Source organism: Amaranthus tricolor, chromosome 13 (genome assembly GCF_026212465.1).
Source record: "Amaranthus tricolor cultivar Red isolate AtriRed21 chromosome 13, ASM2621246v1, whole genome shotgun sequence".
Lineage (NCBI taxonomy): Eukaryota > Viridiplantae > Streptophyta > Magnoliopsida > Caryophyllales > Amaranthaceae > Amaranthus > Amaranthus tricolor.
In genome coordinates, this window is record NC_080059.1 from 10333337 (window position 1) to 10351517 (window position 18181).

General features: G+C 29.9%; 1 protein-coding gene across 1 annotated transcript; it reads left to right on the forward strand.

The window, feature by feature from the left end:
- The first annotated feature begins 11615 nt into the window (after positions 1 to 11615).
- LOC130797758 (methyl-CpG-binding domain-containing protein 2-like) lies at positions 11616 to 17665 on the forward strand. The gene is made up of 4 exons (XM_057660501.1): positions 11616 to 12515; positions 14406 to 14459; positions 14593 to 14756; positions 17103 to 17665. The coding sequence occupies exons 1-4, from the start codon at positions 12034 to 12036 to the stop codon at positions 17276 to 17278; spliced, it is 876 nt and encodes a 291-aa protein (XP_057516484.1). The 5' UTR covers positions 11616 to 12033; the 3' UTR covers positions 17279 to 17665.
- Positions 17666 to 18181: the final 516 nt, after the last annotated feature.

An 18181-nucleotide genomic window follows, 5' to 3' on the forward strand; every position in this document is an offset into this window, starting at 1 on the left:
TGAAGGAAAAAGTTGTTTTAGATAACCTAAGGAAGGGTGACCTAAACGACGATGCCAGGTCCGCAATTGGTGAGCAGGAGATCCATGAGCAAGCATTGCACCACTATTTTGAATCACCTCATCGACATAGTACAGTCCATCTCGTTCAGTACCACGCCCAATGATCGTCCCCGTCTGAGCATCCTGCACAATACAATTTCCAGAAGTTAAAAGCACAGTACAGTTCAAGTCCTTGGTTAACTGACTAACGGACAATAATTTATGAGACAAACTAGGAATTAATAAGCAATTTGTAAGATGAAGGGAAGGAGAAATGTGGACCGCTCCAGCTTGGGCAACTGGTATACACTCCCCATTAGCCGTCTGGATATGTGTTCGGTTAGTAGGATGTGTGAATGAAAAATCGCTAGGGTCAAAGGTCATCGAATCGGTCGCCCCACAGTCAAATATCCACCGAGATTTAGTGGTATAACCTAGGAGGCTTTGGGAAGGAGTGTTATGAGTGCTTGAAAAAGCATTGGGCTTGGAGGGTGAATTTGGGCCGGAAGAGGGGGAATTTGGGCCGGAAATTTGTGGGGTAGGGTTTTGTGAGGTGGTGGTATTATAAATAGGGGGGTTAGGGTATGAGAAGGGTTCCATCCCTTTCCCTTTCCCTTCCTTGACGGCTGTGCTGTCTCTCTCTCTTGGTTTCTGTTTCTCACCATTTCCGTCTCCCTGTGCAACATTGACTGTCCCTTCTTCTTCCTCTTTGCTCCGGTCTCCTATTCCTTTTGATCTCTGGCATGATGTGGACTGATCGTTGATGAGGAAAGCCTTGCCGCCGGTCCGGCTTGCCGGTGCCTTGGCGGCGGCTTTCCTTTTTTGTAGATCGTCCCACCACTCGGGGTACCCCACAAGTTTGAAGCATCCCTCCTTTGTATGCCGGGATCCTCCACAGTAAGTGCACCGGAGTTTTCTCCGGTCATCTTCTTCTCGGCTTTTCTGGAGTGTTTTGTTTCTCGTGGCCAATCCCGACCCAATCTCTGAGGGATTTGTTCCCCATGATGAGGCGCCGTTCATAATACTCCGGCGTGATATCTCTCGTCTGATCGTAGCATATGCCATCTCCACCGTCGGTAAGGGTTCCCGGTTGAGAATTTCTCTCCTTTCTTTGTCAAGACTATCATTAATCCCGGTAAGAAATTGATATAGCCTCTGTCTTTGGATGTATTTGTTGAACTCTGTTATATCCTGTGGACAATTCATCGGATTTGGCGTTCTTCGATCTATTTCTTTCCACAACATGTTGAGCTTCCCGTAGTAAACTTCAATGGTGTCATTGTTCTGCTTTAAGGTCGATGCCTTTGAACTCAAATCGAAGATTTGTAGTTCATCCCTACCACATCCTAAGAGACCTTCGATCCCTTGCCATAGGCTGTGTGCTGTTGTGTAGTCCAGGTTTTGATTGACAATATCTCCATCTATGTTCTCGATTATCCATGCGATAACCATGGCATCTTTTTGTGCCCATTGGTTATAATTGGGGTCTGATAGTGGTGGGGGTCTGGCAGTAATGTGACTGAGCCGCCCCCGGCCTCCAATTGCAACGTGCATTAATTTGCACCATTTTGTATAATTGTGGTATGTTAGTTTTTCTGAGATTTTGAATGATGTTGGGTTTTCGGTTTGGTTGGTTGAGTTGTTGATTTTCTAGAACATCTGAAACATTTGTTCCATGGACATTAAGCTTTGCTGTGTTTGGTTTTCTGATGAATCAGCCATTTTCGAGGTAAGACCCGGTAAATGATGATGCCTTCCCGAATCTGAACCCTAAGGCTCTGATACCATGTAGATTTAAATATACTGATGTTTTTGTTTATTGAAAGAATATTGTTGTTGATTTTCTGATTAAAGCAACTCCTCTTTAAATATACATATGCAACATTCTAATTTTAGGAAGCTAAGGAAAAATAACTGTCTAACATTAATCCTAAACCATCAGTTCTCCAAAATGGAGATCATGGGAGTAACTGTCTAATATTAACTGAAAATCCATTTGTAACTGCATAATAACTGTCTTCATTCCAATACCCCTTTCTTCCTTCCATTTCTTCCTATCTAAACATAGCGTAAATATCTCAAGAGTATTATTCCCTATTCAACAGCCCCAAAAGAGCATTGATGATATCTTTTTAGTAAATGCAGGTAGACAATTGATAATTTGATCACTCCAAGACATAGGAAAATAAGAATAGTGGTAGAGGAGTAGGGAGACAAATTTAAAGAGGAAATAAATGGAGAGTGTGTGTAGAGAAAAATCAAGGGATGGGGTACTAGACAGCAAAGGGAAGGATGCAGAACAAATACAATGTACCTTTACAAAGTCAGACAATGTATTTCATTAAGTTATCTAGTGTAAATCAAACACAAGAGATTCGGCAAACGATGTTCGAATTTCTTGTCAACAAATACTCCTTCAAGAAACCAAGGAATCGAAAGCAATAGCGTTGATCTCTTAAATACCAAATGTTAGGATTATGGGTCACCTTTGTTCACCAAACAATTAGAACTTAATTAAGCAAATTAATTAACTATTTGTGTGGTAAGAAAAGAATCACGTACTAACTTGGGAATGTTTGAGAGAGAAGCAACCTAGTACACTTGCCCCTCGTACTCATTGGTTGGTCTAAAGCCTTGGAGAGCAAGGCATGCATCAGTCATAGAACAAGTGCAGAAGCATTGAAGGGAGCATTGGGGACCAAGGGATACGTCGTTGCACAGAACCAACTAGAGACTGTCTAGAATGAGCATTGATGGGAGCATTGAACAAGCAACGTCTTGGTTCAACAAGCACAGGCAATCAGATGCCTACTGTCTTGTCTTATTTTCTTGCCTTGTGCTGATGCCTTGCCCACTTGTTACTTCTATGTTTTATGTTCCCCTATAAATAGACTAGTTTTAGCCTTCTAGGTCATTTGTTTGTAAGACAAAGTCTCATTTGTAAATGTTGCAGATCAAAGTCCACCGATATTTAAAAATTGGGAGAAAATTTTATTCATGGCTTGTTTTATCCAATGACATCAACAACACCATATAAGGGCAGCTTTCATGTCGATTGTATCAAGCCATAACAAAATCTTATATGCAATGCTAGTTCATCCTCAACAATGTTGGCGCACCACCCTCATTCAACAAGCAATCTTTTAATCCACCTTTCAAAGATCAGCCTTAGTTAAGCATTGTCTTAATTAAATCTGAATTTTATTTACTAGCTTTTAGTTTGTGTTTATTTGAGTCGAACCTTTTATGTTAAGTGTTAGTTGTTTAGTTAAAACGTCAGGTTACTTCAAGTGTTTTAGAAGTCTTTAGGCAAGTATAAAAGTACAAGATCATGAAGCAAACAAAGACGAAATTAAGCAAAGGCATGAAAAAGAGGTTGAAAATTTTAGTTAAGTTTCAAGCATCTTGGCGTGTGGAATACATGCTTAAATATTAATACATGAATACATTTTAATAATTAAAAATATTCAAGAATTAACTTGCACATTGAATAGGTTGAGGACTTAGTAAATAACAGTGATTTGTGAAGTTAACAAATCACTTTTATGTGGTTGGATTTAATAGGGTGGAACTTTTGAGATTTAAATTTAACTTTTTTGATTTTGTTTATTTTATTATTATTATTATTTTTTTGTGGTGATTTACAGATTACAGTTATTGATTAGGAACTATCGCATTGAATATAGTGCAATGTAATAATAACAACAATACCAAAATCTTAATTCCGAAAAATTAAAGGTCACTCTCATAAACTAATACTTTGTTGATTTCATAATACTTGCACCATTTCGACCTAACAAAAGTATTATGAAGATGATTGATTGATAGCAAAATACCATTGTTGTCCTTGCATAATAAAAAAATTGTAAGAATTAATAAGATATGAAGTATAAATAAAGTAGGGGTAATTAAATTTTTTTTATGACATGCATAATAATAACCTAATAATAAGTATTATGAAATGAATAAAAAATATATAGTACACTTCCTCTATTCTTTACTAAAGTTTTCACAAGAATGTTTACGAAAATTAAGAAAAATAGAGTTTTTAGATAATGAATAAATTATTTTATTGGACAATAAATTTGATGTGGAAAAGTGAGAACCATACACATTAAAATTAAAAAATATTAAACAAAAGTTAGTGAAAAAATATAGGAACCATAACTAATGAAAAATAGAAGTATTTTTATGAAGTAAGTGGAAAACATGTAGGGATTATAAGAAATATAAAAATAGAAGATATATGGGGATCTTAAGTATTATTAAAATACTAGGTACTTACCCTGGCTATGCACGACAAATTTATAAAACATTTTAAACCAATGTTGCTAAAATACAAAAAAAGGGTTTAAGTAATGAACATGATTAAACAATAACAACACATTTATATATATATATATATATATATATATATATATATATATATATATATATATACATATATATATATATATATATACATATATATATATATATATACATATATATATATATATATATATATATATATATACATATATATATATATACATATACATATATATATATATATATACATATATATATATATATATATATATATATATATATATATATATATATATATATATATATATATATATATATATATTTAGGATCAAATGAGAAGGGGTCTCAAAATGAGAAGGGTAAGAAGTAATTTCATCCATCGAGATTAAAAATCATTGGTCAGGATGAGTTTGGTCTTTGCACGCGGTTCATGACCTTTTATAATCGGTTTTTTAGTTTTTTTCAGTATCAAACCGGTTTGCCCCTTGTACGCGGTTCACTTTATTTTCTTCCTTCTCGTGCGATTTCCTTTTTTTTCTCTCTCTCTCTCTCATCCGATTTTCATTCTCTCAGTTTCTTTGATCTTCAATTTTACATTTTCCTCTTCTATTTCAGTATCAAATCTGCATCTTCTTCTTGATAAATCCTTAAAATTTTTGGCTGAATCTCGACATTTTTCGTTGTTCTTTAACCGTTCTTCGAATTAATTTCAAGTTTTTCTATAATAAAACTCAAAAATCTCGATATTTTGCTTATTTGTGTTGTTTTGTTCTACCGTTCTTTGAATTTTCGGCTGAATTTCGACATTCAGATGTGTGGCCATTGATGATATTCATTTCTAGGTCAAGGTATAATTTCTTTAATCTTCTTCAATTTACCCATTTTCAAATTCATTTGTCAATCAAATTATTGATTTTGCCTAAATGCCCTCTTTTATTGCTCTCAAATTCTTAATTTCACTTTGAAATTATGATTTGTGAATGTCAGATACTTTGTCAACAAACAAATTTCCATGATTATAGTTCTCTTACTGCTTCCAATTATTTTCCTTTTGGGTTTTTGTTTTTAGGGAATTTTGTCTTTCCCTTTAATATTCAGTTATGCAAATGGAAAACTGGGTTTTCATTTATCTAAGTTTGTGAAAGTTGTTTGTGATAATTAAGTGTTTATCTGTAATGGAATTTCTTGATTTGAGAGCTACTAAAAGTAATGCCCACCAAGTGTTTGTATAAATGATAATGATTTATCATGACATAATATCTATGTGATATGTTTTAGGGAATTTCTCAAATAGTAACTACTTTCAGGGCAGCATGTCCCATAATTAGTTTAGTTCCTGTGAATTTGGCAAATTGACGATGTATCCCGGAGTGTCATTATCTTAAACAAACTTACAAGGACAGAGGGAGAGATTGAGTGATTTGGTGGTCGATGTAGAATAGTAGAGATTGAGATTTGTAGTGTGGTGTATTCATTTATCCTTTGTGATAGTGAAAATTTTTGCAAGACAATCAATTTCTCTGATTATTTTGGGGTGTTTTGGGTAGTGGAGGGTAAGACAATCATCCATATGTTGTTTCCCCCAGAGAGTTTGAACCTTGGATTCGCCACTGATGATAAGCATGCTTCTTTTTGAAGGAACAAATGATTTCCAATGTTCGATGTTGAATGCAATTACGATTTTCTTCTTTTTATTATTTTTAAATGTATATTAAAGGACACTCTAATTAAATAAATTGGATAATTTCTTATGCAGGCTCCATTGAGGCATGTTGCGAGAGCTAAGATTGCAAGTTCTTTGTTGTTATCTGATTTCAACAAGAAAAGATCTCAAGTTTTAGATGAATGTGATGAATGTGATGATTCCTTCTCAGGGAGGGCATTTTTTGTGAATCTTCCATTGTTAGCACTGTAGAATAATTATAATTGGAAAAACAGTAACTTAGCATATTCATAGTATCCTTTATTAAGAACATAGTAACTTCTAATAAGGTTAAAGTTCAATAATTTCTAAGAAGATAGTAATCTTGATTACAGAATACAATAATAACAATGAATCCCAGGAACACTTTTTAAAATCAAACTTAAAATCAAAAACTTAAAAATCGAACACAGTAACAACAATGAAATCAAGAACACAGTAACACATAAACCCTAAAAATTAAAATCAAAATTTTAAACACATAAACCCTAAAAACAAAAATTTATAATCACATTGAACAAAAACTAAGAAATCAATCAAAACAAATCTGAATTTATAAACACGTACACACAAGAAGTTGAAAACAAATGAAGATTTTTCGCAGACTAAGAAATAAAGGGAAGAGGAAGATTTTCGCAGAAGAAAACGAAAATTAAGAAATGAATCAAAACAAATCGAAAAATAAAAACTCAAATGGTAAATTTATAATTTGCATACCTTAATTCAATAGAAGAGGAAGATTTTCGCAGAAGAAATCGAAGGTTTTTGGACAGTTTTGAAGGTTTTTCGAAGAGTATAATCTTGGAAGAGAAAGGCGCTATTTGTTCTTCAAAGGGATGAATAAAAAAAACCGAATCAGCCTATTTTTCTTTTCTTGCCCTATTTTTCCGGTTCGTTATTCAGGCCATTAGATCTTTGAGAAATCGACGGCTCAAAATCCTTCTCACCCTTCTCATTTTCATACCCCTTCTCAATGCATCCCTCCCCTATATATATATATATATATATATATATATATATATATATATATATATATATATATATATATATATATATATATATATATATATATATATATATATATATATATATATATATATATATATATATATATATATATATATATATATATATATATATATATATATATATATATATATATATACATATATATATATATATATATACATATATATATATATATATATATATATATATATATATATATATATATATATACATATATATATATATACATATATATATACATATATATATATACATATATATATATATATATATATATATATATATATATATATATATATATATATACATATATATATATATATATATACATATATATATATATATATATATATATATATATATACATATATATATACATATATATATATACATATATATATATATATATATATATATATATATATACATATATATATATATATACATATATATATATATATATATATATATATATACATATATACATATATATATATATATATATATATATATATATATATATATATATATATATATATATATATATATGTATATATATATATATATATATGTATATATATGTATATATATATATATATGTATATATATATATATATATATATATATATATATATATATATATATATATATATATGTATATATATATATATATGTATATATATATATATATATATATATATATATATATATATATGTATATATATATATATATATATATATATATATATATATATATATATGTATATATATGTATATATATATTATATATATATATATATATATATATATTTATATATTTATATATATATATATATATATATATATATATTTATATATATATATATATATATATATATATATATATATATATATATATATATATATATATATATATATATATATATACAAACAATTAAATTGTATTATTTTATCATCCCACAAAAAACTTATTTGTTATTTAATTATTATTCATAAAAAATTATTATTTAATTATTATACTCAAAAAATCAATATATTATTCATGAATCATATGACTTAGTTTTCTTGATTATAGACCTCTTCTACAATGAAGTTCTGATTGAAACTAAGAGTCAAAGGACATGCAAATATTAGCAATAACTTATGAACAATATAACTATCTTTTTTTTACAATAAAAGAACATGATCTAGCACTAAATAATCTAAAATAAATCATGAAATCATGACAGAATATTTAAACAAACCAATAAGAATGTGTTTTATATTATTTAATTTAATTTCATAAAAAAATTTCATTATTAAAAATGCAGTTTCATAAAATCAAATTGTTTTAGATGTATTTGATTGCATTTCAATTCCTACACCAAAAAGGGTATAAAATAAAAAAACTAATAATAACTTACACATAAATTTAAATTGAACCAAGTTGCAAATTTATTAATCTCAATCTAACAATTAGTGTATCGAAATAAGAAGAATAAAGTAAATTTAAAAAGTACCACTTATAACAAACAAATAAAACAACAAAATTCATCACTCCTTTATTATCATATATATAAACACCAAAACCAAATCTAGTAAGCCATATATCCATTAAACTTCTCTGGATACAAATAACAATATGACATAAATAAATTATAACATATTTGGAATAAAGTTGAGGTGTGAAAAAACTTATGTTCTTTCTTCGTGTCTTGGAACTTGATAAATATATAGTAGAATTTATAGAATAATCTAAACTTTCACATTATTAATAATAATCATATACTATGGTTTTCTAAGAATTTAATGGAGGTAATCAAGGGACTTGTTATTTGAATTTTGTGGGAATAGCCTTCAATTGTTTATTTAATAATACCTTTATTTAGTAAAAATCAATGCTTTTAAATAATATTCCCTCCGTTCTCTAATGTTCTTCCTATTTGGAATATTCCAACTTAAGGAGAGAGAAATTTAATTAATGTTTTTGACACATATTTAGAAGATAAAATATATCCATGTGAGATCTCGTTAGATTCGTCTTAATGTTTACTTTTTTATTGTGTATTTTTTTATAATTTTCTATTATGTGTATTTAGAGATATTGAGATTTAAAATTTGCATTGAAAACTGCGCAAAAAATAAATGGAAAGAAAAAAAATAAATGGAGGGAGTAGCTACATTTAATGAAAACCATACAAATCTTATTAAGTCTAATAAGCTCATCAAGAGTCACAACACAAATTTAAAAAATGAAGTTCTATCATTCATACGAAAATGAAAAGGCTTTTATTTATTATTATTATTATTATTATTATTATTATTATTATTATTATTATAACTATTAAATTTGTAAATTCAACAATATAATCACAATGAAGGAACACATGGAATGATCTTTTGAGTGCCAAAACACTCTTTGATAGTATGACATGTGGACAAAGTTTTCCTGGATTATAATATGTATATGACTAGGGAGTGTCTGGCATGTGAGAATGAGAATTAAAAGACCATGGTTGAGACTTGAATTGAGACTTTAAAAATAAATGTCTTATGTTCTTGTTTGACAAATGATAAAATAGATAGAAAATTAGATAACAATTGTTTATATTTACAACATTGTTCCTTATAACTATTTATTTTTCTTTACTTTTATTAATGGCAAATGACTTTTTATATCTCACACAAGTCTCAACTCAAAATACCACTCTCCCCTAAGACTTTTTTGTGGGACTTTCCCCTTTCCACGTCTCGACCCTCAACCTTTACCAATATCCCAATCTCAATCCCCAACCTCAATGCTCTCTTGCCAAACACACCATAAAATGAGAATGAATAAAGATTTTTTCGTCTAAAATTTATAACACAAATAAAAACATTATTTATAGAAACAACAATTAAGCACGATAAATGATACTTCCTCCGTTCCAAATTACTTGCTACATTTGCTTTTACACGTATTTTAATGCACTAATTCAATTCTTAATATTTCTAATTATGCATAATAAAAATTATAAAACTTTGATATTAATATTCTTTGCATTGAGCCAAATCAAAGAAGATCCCACTTGACTATATTTTATCTTATAGATTAAAAATTACTACAAACAATGGCGACACTTGAACAAAATTTTAAGGGGAGCGGAGTTAATAAAAAGATTGAATCAACTAAAATATAACCAATCAATACAAATAAAAAATATAATGTAAATTTTGAATCAAAATAAAGCTCGACACTCTTTTAGCATTTTTAAATTATCTATAATGTCATTGACCCTATATCTTTGCTATTTGTCTCTAAATGTATATTACTAGACTATTAGCAAGAAAATCGTCGCCCATTTTGTTACGAAGTCCTTTTTTTACTGTCTTCACATTTGATTTTTTTGTATGGGTTTTCAGTAATTCAAGTATTCAATTACTCAAATTAATTATTAAATAAAAAAAATTCAAATAAAAATATAAAACAAACATTTATCCTTCAATTGTGGATGGTAAGTTTAATTTTTGATTTTGTCGATTTCTCTCAATCGCTTGCTTCTTTTGTTGTTTTTTCATTTGTTAAATGATAATTTCATTCCTAATTTGATAATCTATTATTACTTATAAGATTTTTTTATTTATTTTAGTTATTTTCTTCTTTTAATTATGTTGCTTTTATTTGTTGGACTAAAATTATAAAAAAATATAAAATGACGTTGTATATTAAAAAATTTGGCGAAAATCTCAGGGGGTGCGAAGCCCCTAACCGCCCCCAATAAAGTTTTGCTACTAATTATAAATAAATAAACAGTGCAAATATTGCTAATGTTGTAAGTAATTTAGAATGGAGGAAATGCTTTTATGAAACCATGCGAGTACATAGTATACTTCAAAAGAGGAAGTATATCAGTTCCAAAAGAGTCAATGGGAATAAGGAATGGAGCACAAAACCAAATGAATATTTGATGCCATAAGGAGGGGTACGGGTACGGGTACCAGACCAGATACCAGGTTGATTTTACAGTATCAGTATATTCATATTCATATTTTAAAAATATCATTCCATTTTTGTCCGTAGATATTCATTCATTGAATCGCTATCCACTATCCACCCTTTCACCTTACCGGCCAAACTCGTCCAAGTTTTTTTTTTTTTTTTTTAAAATTTTTTTTTTTTGGTTTAATTTTTTAATTTTACCATATTGAGTTTAGTGGAAATGAATTGAGGGAATAAATAAAAGAAAAATTTGTAATTAGTTCTTAATCTATAAGTTAAAACATAGTCAAGTGAAATTTTATTTGATTCATCTCAAAATAAAAATTATTAATATTAAATTTTTATCATTTTTATTCTGTTATTCTTGTGAAAGATCGTTTTTTAAAGAGACGACCTCAAAATAAGAAATCCACATCCTTATTTTTTTCTTTAATTTGTATTAAGTGAGTTATTTAGCTTATAAATCTAATACATCTTTCGAAATAACCGTATCTCTAAACAATTTGTAATTTTAAAATAAAAAAGTAAGTATTATTAAACGAAAGTACTCTGATTTTTCCAAGAAGTAGGATAATGAACGATTCTCCGTCCAAGTTTTCATATAGACATATAGTCTTATAAAATTTTTCGAATAGCCCATCTATCTTTCTCGTCATCATTAAACCAACCTTTCTTCTTCCTCCCTCCAGCTCTCCTATTCTCTCTTCCTCCGCTTTCCCGCAGTTTTTCCCTTCCCCTTTTCTAGATCTTCCCCTAAAATTTAACTTCCATTAATTTCTTCATCTATCTCTCTCTGCTTCTTCTTACAGGCGGAGGAGTAAGCGTTTAATTTTTTAAAGAATTTTTAACAATTAAAATTTCCTCCCTTTTCTCTCTAGATCCAGATTTTTTTATCTTCTGGGAATTTTTATTTTTTCCCCCTTTTTTCAGATTATTTACCATTTTTCAAGGGATTTCAAGTTGTGTTTTTTTATTTTTTAAATTTTATATTCTAATGCAGAACCCAGTTTCAGAACAGAAAAATAAAGAAAACCCATGTTCAAATCCTGTTGTTTTATCCTCAGATGATGACGAACCAGAAGAAACACTAAATGATAACAAGCAAATAGTTTTGTATGATCCATCTGTAAATGGGGTTCCTCAATTCGACCCGATTCAGATTAAAGACCCAGGATCTCAGAAAATACTACCTTCTGTTGGTGCATTTACAGTTCAGTGTGCTGTGTGTTTTAAATGGAGGTTAATACCCACAAAAGAGAAGTATGAAGAAATACGAGAACACATTTTGGAACAACCATTTTCGTGCGATTTAGCTAAAGAGTGGAGACCAGAAATATCATGTGATGTAGAAGGTGATATTGAGCAAGATAATAGTAGATTATGGGCAATTGATACGCCTAATATTGCACAACCTCCTCCTGGTTGGGAAAGAGAACTCAGAATTCGTGGTGAAGGAAGTTCTAAATTTGCTGATGTGTATGTTTCTGGGATTTTCTTTTTTTAATTAATTGAATTTTCGATTTTTTTTTCATTTCTATTTTGTGGAAAATCTAAGCTTATTTTGTTTAATTTTGTTTTGATTTTTCTATTTGATGTGTGCTTAATATTTTTGATTTTTTAATGTTTGTCATGGGATAAAGATTGATAATTTTTTGGTTTGGTTTATCATAGATTATGCTCTTATGAATTATGATTCTCTAAGATTGGATTTTCCCTCTTGGTCGTTCGATATATTGATTGTAGTGAGAATATTTTGATATTATATTGCAATTATTTATAGATAAGATGCATTGTAACCCTAAAATAGCCCAAAACCGACCATAATTCCCAATTATTCATCGAGGTGCATTATTTATCGAGATGAATGATTACATTCAAGTTGCATATGATATTAGTTGTATCAATTTGAAACAACCTCTTGTTATGTTCATTAATGAAGGTAAGATTAAGAACATTCTATCTACCAAAATTCTAACTAGGTGGGATCCTCTCGATAGATATTGGTGAAGTGTAATGTTGTTGTTTGTAATTGAATAGGTGCCTACATGTACTTTTTATTCATCTTCATTGATTGTTGGGTTTTGGTCTTTGTATTACTTTCTTTTTGTTGTTAGGTTGGTTTGTATTTGGTACATTCTTTTGACCATATTAATTGCAGCTAAATTATTTTGATTTGTTGAGCTTTTTTTTCTGCCAAACATTAATATGGTTGTGATTGCTTGTGAGTTGTGTATATGGTATACCTTTTGCCATGGCAGTGACTGGTGACCAAATATGTAAGGCATCTTTGGATGATAGCTTTCTTGTGTGTTTAATGTTGCTTGTACTTGTGCTTTTAATGGTTTTTTTCAAATCTTGATTGTTGTTGAGCTAGTTATGATTTGAACAAATCTATTCTTAGCCTCATTACTCTACAAAGTTGCCCTTTTAACAAATACACTGTATTTTGATCAACATATTTATCACTATTCACTTAGATACATGATTTTAATTTTTAAATTAATGTTAGTATTGAGTGTTTAAGGGAAGATCAAGAGTTTGCAATTTTACTATTTCTAAGCTATACTAGATTTTTGGGTGATATGCATTCTATTTAGTTTGCGTTGTAGGATCTTTACACTTTAGCGTGTTAGTGCAGTGATATGTTTGCTTTTAACTTATCCGTTGCTTCATAAACTGACTACGTAGATATGATATGCTATTATGGAGATGTTTTTACCTTTACATTAATTATCAACTCATTACGTTATTACTTATAAAAATCGTTAGTGTGTATGAAGTACTTGCATTATTAGTACTAAATAGTTGCTGGAAATGGACTATTTGCTAAGATAATGCTCACTAAGGAGTAAGGATTTATCATCAGTAGTTATTTATTAAGGGTTGCACTTAGAAATATTTAACTAGATATAAATTCAAACATATTACATATGTATGTGATATCTCAGCTCACCATGTATCAGCTCGAGTTATATTTATTTAGCTACTAATAGAATTTATAATTGAATTTACTAGTATGCTATTGAGTTTTTTTATTTTTATTTTTTTTGTTATTCTGAAGAGAATTTCAAAGCTATGGATAACATATTCTCTGGGTTATTGGAAGAGAAGGCTCATTAATTATCCTTCTTTTTTGGAATCAACAGGATGTAGTAGAATATTATTGTCTGCCCTTTTTGGTCTATCGGTATTGTAGTGACTGATGTATGAGCTAATGCTACAACACGTGATCGCATTATTTATTATTAACTAGCTTTTGTCGCCGCTTTTGTAAAATAATGTTATCTGCCCTTTTTGGTATATCGTTATCGTAGTTTGTATCTTTTATGTATGTACCATGACAACAGTTTTGCTTAACGATTTCAGGTACTACATTGCACCATCTGGTAAAAGACTTCGATCAATGGTTGAGGTTCAAAAGTAGGTTCCTATTTACCACTTCCGCCTTTAAATCTTATTTATTAGTCTATTTAGGAGTTTTCCTGTGCCAGTGCTTGTTTGAAAATTAAAGTTTTTAGCAATATCAGTAATCAAAATGCTTGTTTTTGAGCAGATTCCTGTTTCAGCATCCAGAATATATGGTACAAGGTGTAACCTTATCCCAATTTTCATTTCGAATCCCAAAGCCTCTGCAAGAGAATTACGTCCGAAAGCGTACTGCTCGTTTGCCAGGAGACTCTGCTTATGGTAGACAAGGATCCCTTCCCACCATCGAAGGTATTTCTTTGTTTAATGTTTTTGAACTTTATAGCAACGAAACCTCTTGTAAGGGGTCTTATAATGAACTGGTGTCTCTATATGTTTTTACCAATTCATAAAATTTGACATATACTTGTTCATTAGCTGATTACTTTTATCTCAATTTTGAAAATGAAAATTGTGCTCCCATAGTGCATGCATCTCAATGAAATTTGTATAAGCCCAATTCCTATTATTTTGCACAATTTTTTTTATTTTTTTTTAGGGAGACTTTAGAAGATTATCCTCTGCGGATGATATAATTAGGGCTGCCTTCTTGTTATATATTCCCTCCTTTTCATATGTTCATCACAAATATAATTTTTAAATTTTAGTGTCAAACTTTGACTATAATTTCTCATCGATCTATATGCAAAAACATATTCATGTGGGATCTTGATAAATTTGTCTCAATATATATTTACTAAATATCAACTTTTTAGAATTTTTAAAAGCACACAATTAAAATTATTTAACTTTTAAGTTTGCATTGGGATCTGCGCAAAATGTGAATAAGAAGAAAAAATGAAAGCAGAAGGAGTATAGCATTCCATTAATTCTGTTCAAAAATAAAAAAACATTCCATTACTTGTTGCCATTATGGAAACTCTGATGCAGGCTCTCGCCTAGGTAGGGTTTGACGGGTTTACATATACGCAAGTTGCAACCTTACCCATTTTAGTAACAAGATGTTGTGTGGAATGACCATTGATAACAAATATCATCACATAAAGAAATGCACATAGTTTAATAAACCATTTTACTGTAATCTTTTATAATGTGAAACCAAAGAACTATAAATGGCTAGTCCATCAATAATGGACGTGCACTTCTTGTTGTATACAATTGTACATTAAGGATTAGTTTGTATTGCGACATTGAGTATTGTAAGTGTAATTTTTTTCCCTTTTTTTAGGATCATGAGTTAGAACGAATAATCCAGACATGATGTAGAATTTATGACGAGGGTATGAATTTATATGCTTTTTGGGGATCGTACTAGTTCTTTGATGCTGAATTTATATGCTTTCTGATGGTATGAATCGGACGTCGTGAGGGTGATGATTTTGGGCATTGCTGAAGTTAATCATTTCCCACTTTTAGGATAGGGCTGTTTGCATTCTTGATAGGATTTTTATTTTTCTTTCTCTCCCTACAAACAATAACGTCCTTCTGTTCGTACTCAAATGTGGTTGTTTCGTAGCTGTTTTTGAAAGGTAAGAAATGAAATCATATTTGTTTCAACTATGTTATTAGAGTTAACTTTATCAAGCAAACTTATTCTCCTCGGGGATCTCTTGTATCATTCTCATACTCTAACCCTCTTTATACCAAACAATTAATAGTAATAATAATAATTAACAATACCATTATTCCTTTTGAGGCATTTTCTTTCCATGTTTCACTTCTCATACCAAACACCTCAATGGACATAATACAACGATAACTAGCTGTGATTTCCGAAAATTCTTATTTATCAAGAAATGCTTGGTTTATAGGTGCTCCTTACTTCAGATTTACTCTGACTTTTCATTTTGCTTAACGTACCTATGTCTGATCCTTGATGCTCAGACATTGGTATGACAGTTAGGCACTTCATTTTAGGCGTAAAATTAAATTTTTAAACTTATCTGACACTTGGACACGTACCAGTATCCAACATAGTACCGAGTCCAAGTACATAGCTTCAGACAAGCTGGACACTTTGAATGCATTAGGCACAATTTGCATTACTCTTGCTATAGGATCACAGGGGGCTGCATAGAGCTTGCATACTAGTGAAGGAAGATCCAAGTATGATGGGCATCATAGATTTTGTAAACTATATATCTGTGTCTTATTGATAAGATCCTGAGCACTGATAATACTCTACTCTTATAGCTGTCCTATGGTCAGTCTAGTATTGTTCGCTGTAAAGTCGTAAGAGGTAGTACTCACGACACGAGGTCAAATGTTCTAAAGCTTTTGCCCCTGCAACCCTTTCAAATGGCATCGGTATGAATAGTGGCAGAGAAAGGGAAATGAAAACTATAATCGTTATTATTATAACTTGTTTGGATTAGAGTCATAAAATGAAAATAATTAAGTAATGTGCGTATAGTAGTAGTAACCATTATAGATGGAAACATAAGTTATATTTGTGTAGAGTTTAAGGAGCCGTCACAATAAGGTAACGTTTTGGTGGTATCAGTTGCCCTCGAGAAACGGGTAACTATATCTGCCCACCGAACCATAAGTAACGGGATTTGTTCATTGTTTCTATTTCCGGCACTTGCAAAACCAATACCAAACCACCCTTTGATGTATTTGGTGTTCTCTTTGCAGCGAGTCCTTTGTCATGGATTGTCCCAGCTGATGCGACAACCTTGCAACGTGATCGACCTCATGTCACTCCTCCGGCAAAAAAGAAAGCTCGATCATCAAACGAGCACGCACACAGCAGTAGTCCATTCCAGCACAATCCGCAAAACTTGAAGATCCATGGTGTGTATGAGTTCTGAGTTTTCATGTAGATTTGTTTCGGTTAAACACCTATGCGGCTACGCAATCCTAGCGTATTACATTTTGTGCTCTACACAATGTCTGATCCTGGCATTCAGAAGGTCATTTTTTGTGAGCGTAGCGAAGGTTAAGTTGGCGACAAGTTGGTGTATGAATATGATTTACAAACTTAGCTTTATGAAAGTTTCTTTTGTTCATACTGTTTTCTGTAAGCAGGCATTTGCCTTCTAATGAAGAATGACTACATGTTACAATCTCACCATTTTAGTATAAAACTCCGTGCAATTTACAGATTTCTTAGTATGAAAATATGTATAAATATAATTTTCAAAGATATGTAATAGTAAACACATTATATATTAAATATGAAATAATAATTGCTAAAATATATATGTGAGATTGTTTAATATCATTAGATGCAACAATATTTTTTAGCTGATTAGTTTTATAAAAATATTTAAATTGTTTATTTTAAAAATAGTAAATTTACGGTGTTTGATAAAATTCAATTAATAATTTATTTTTTATAGTTCAATATAAGTAATTCAACATCAACTAGTAAAATTTTTTCATCTAGCAAGACTTTTATAAGGATAACATCAAAATATGATTTTAAATTATATGATTTTAATTAATGCAAGTGCTTATCAATTATCAATTAATTTGTGCAAATTTGTCTCAGCCAGTAAATATCAATCAAGGTAAATTTGTCCAACCATTAAAAAAGAAAATACAAATGGCAATAATATTTTAAAAGTGCAAATTAATTTTATTGCAAAAAAGACAATCATCCTTCAATCTGTGCGAAATTATATCAGGCAATAAATTACAAACAATGTAAATATTGCTACCATAAATTACACATGATTTTAAATTACAAACAATGCAAATTGATTTTAAAT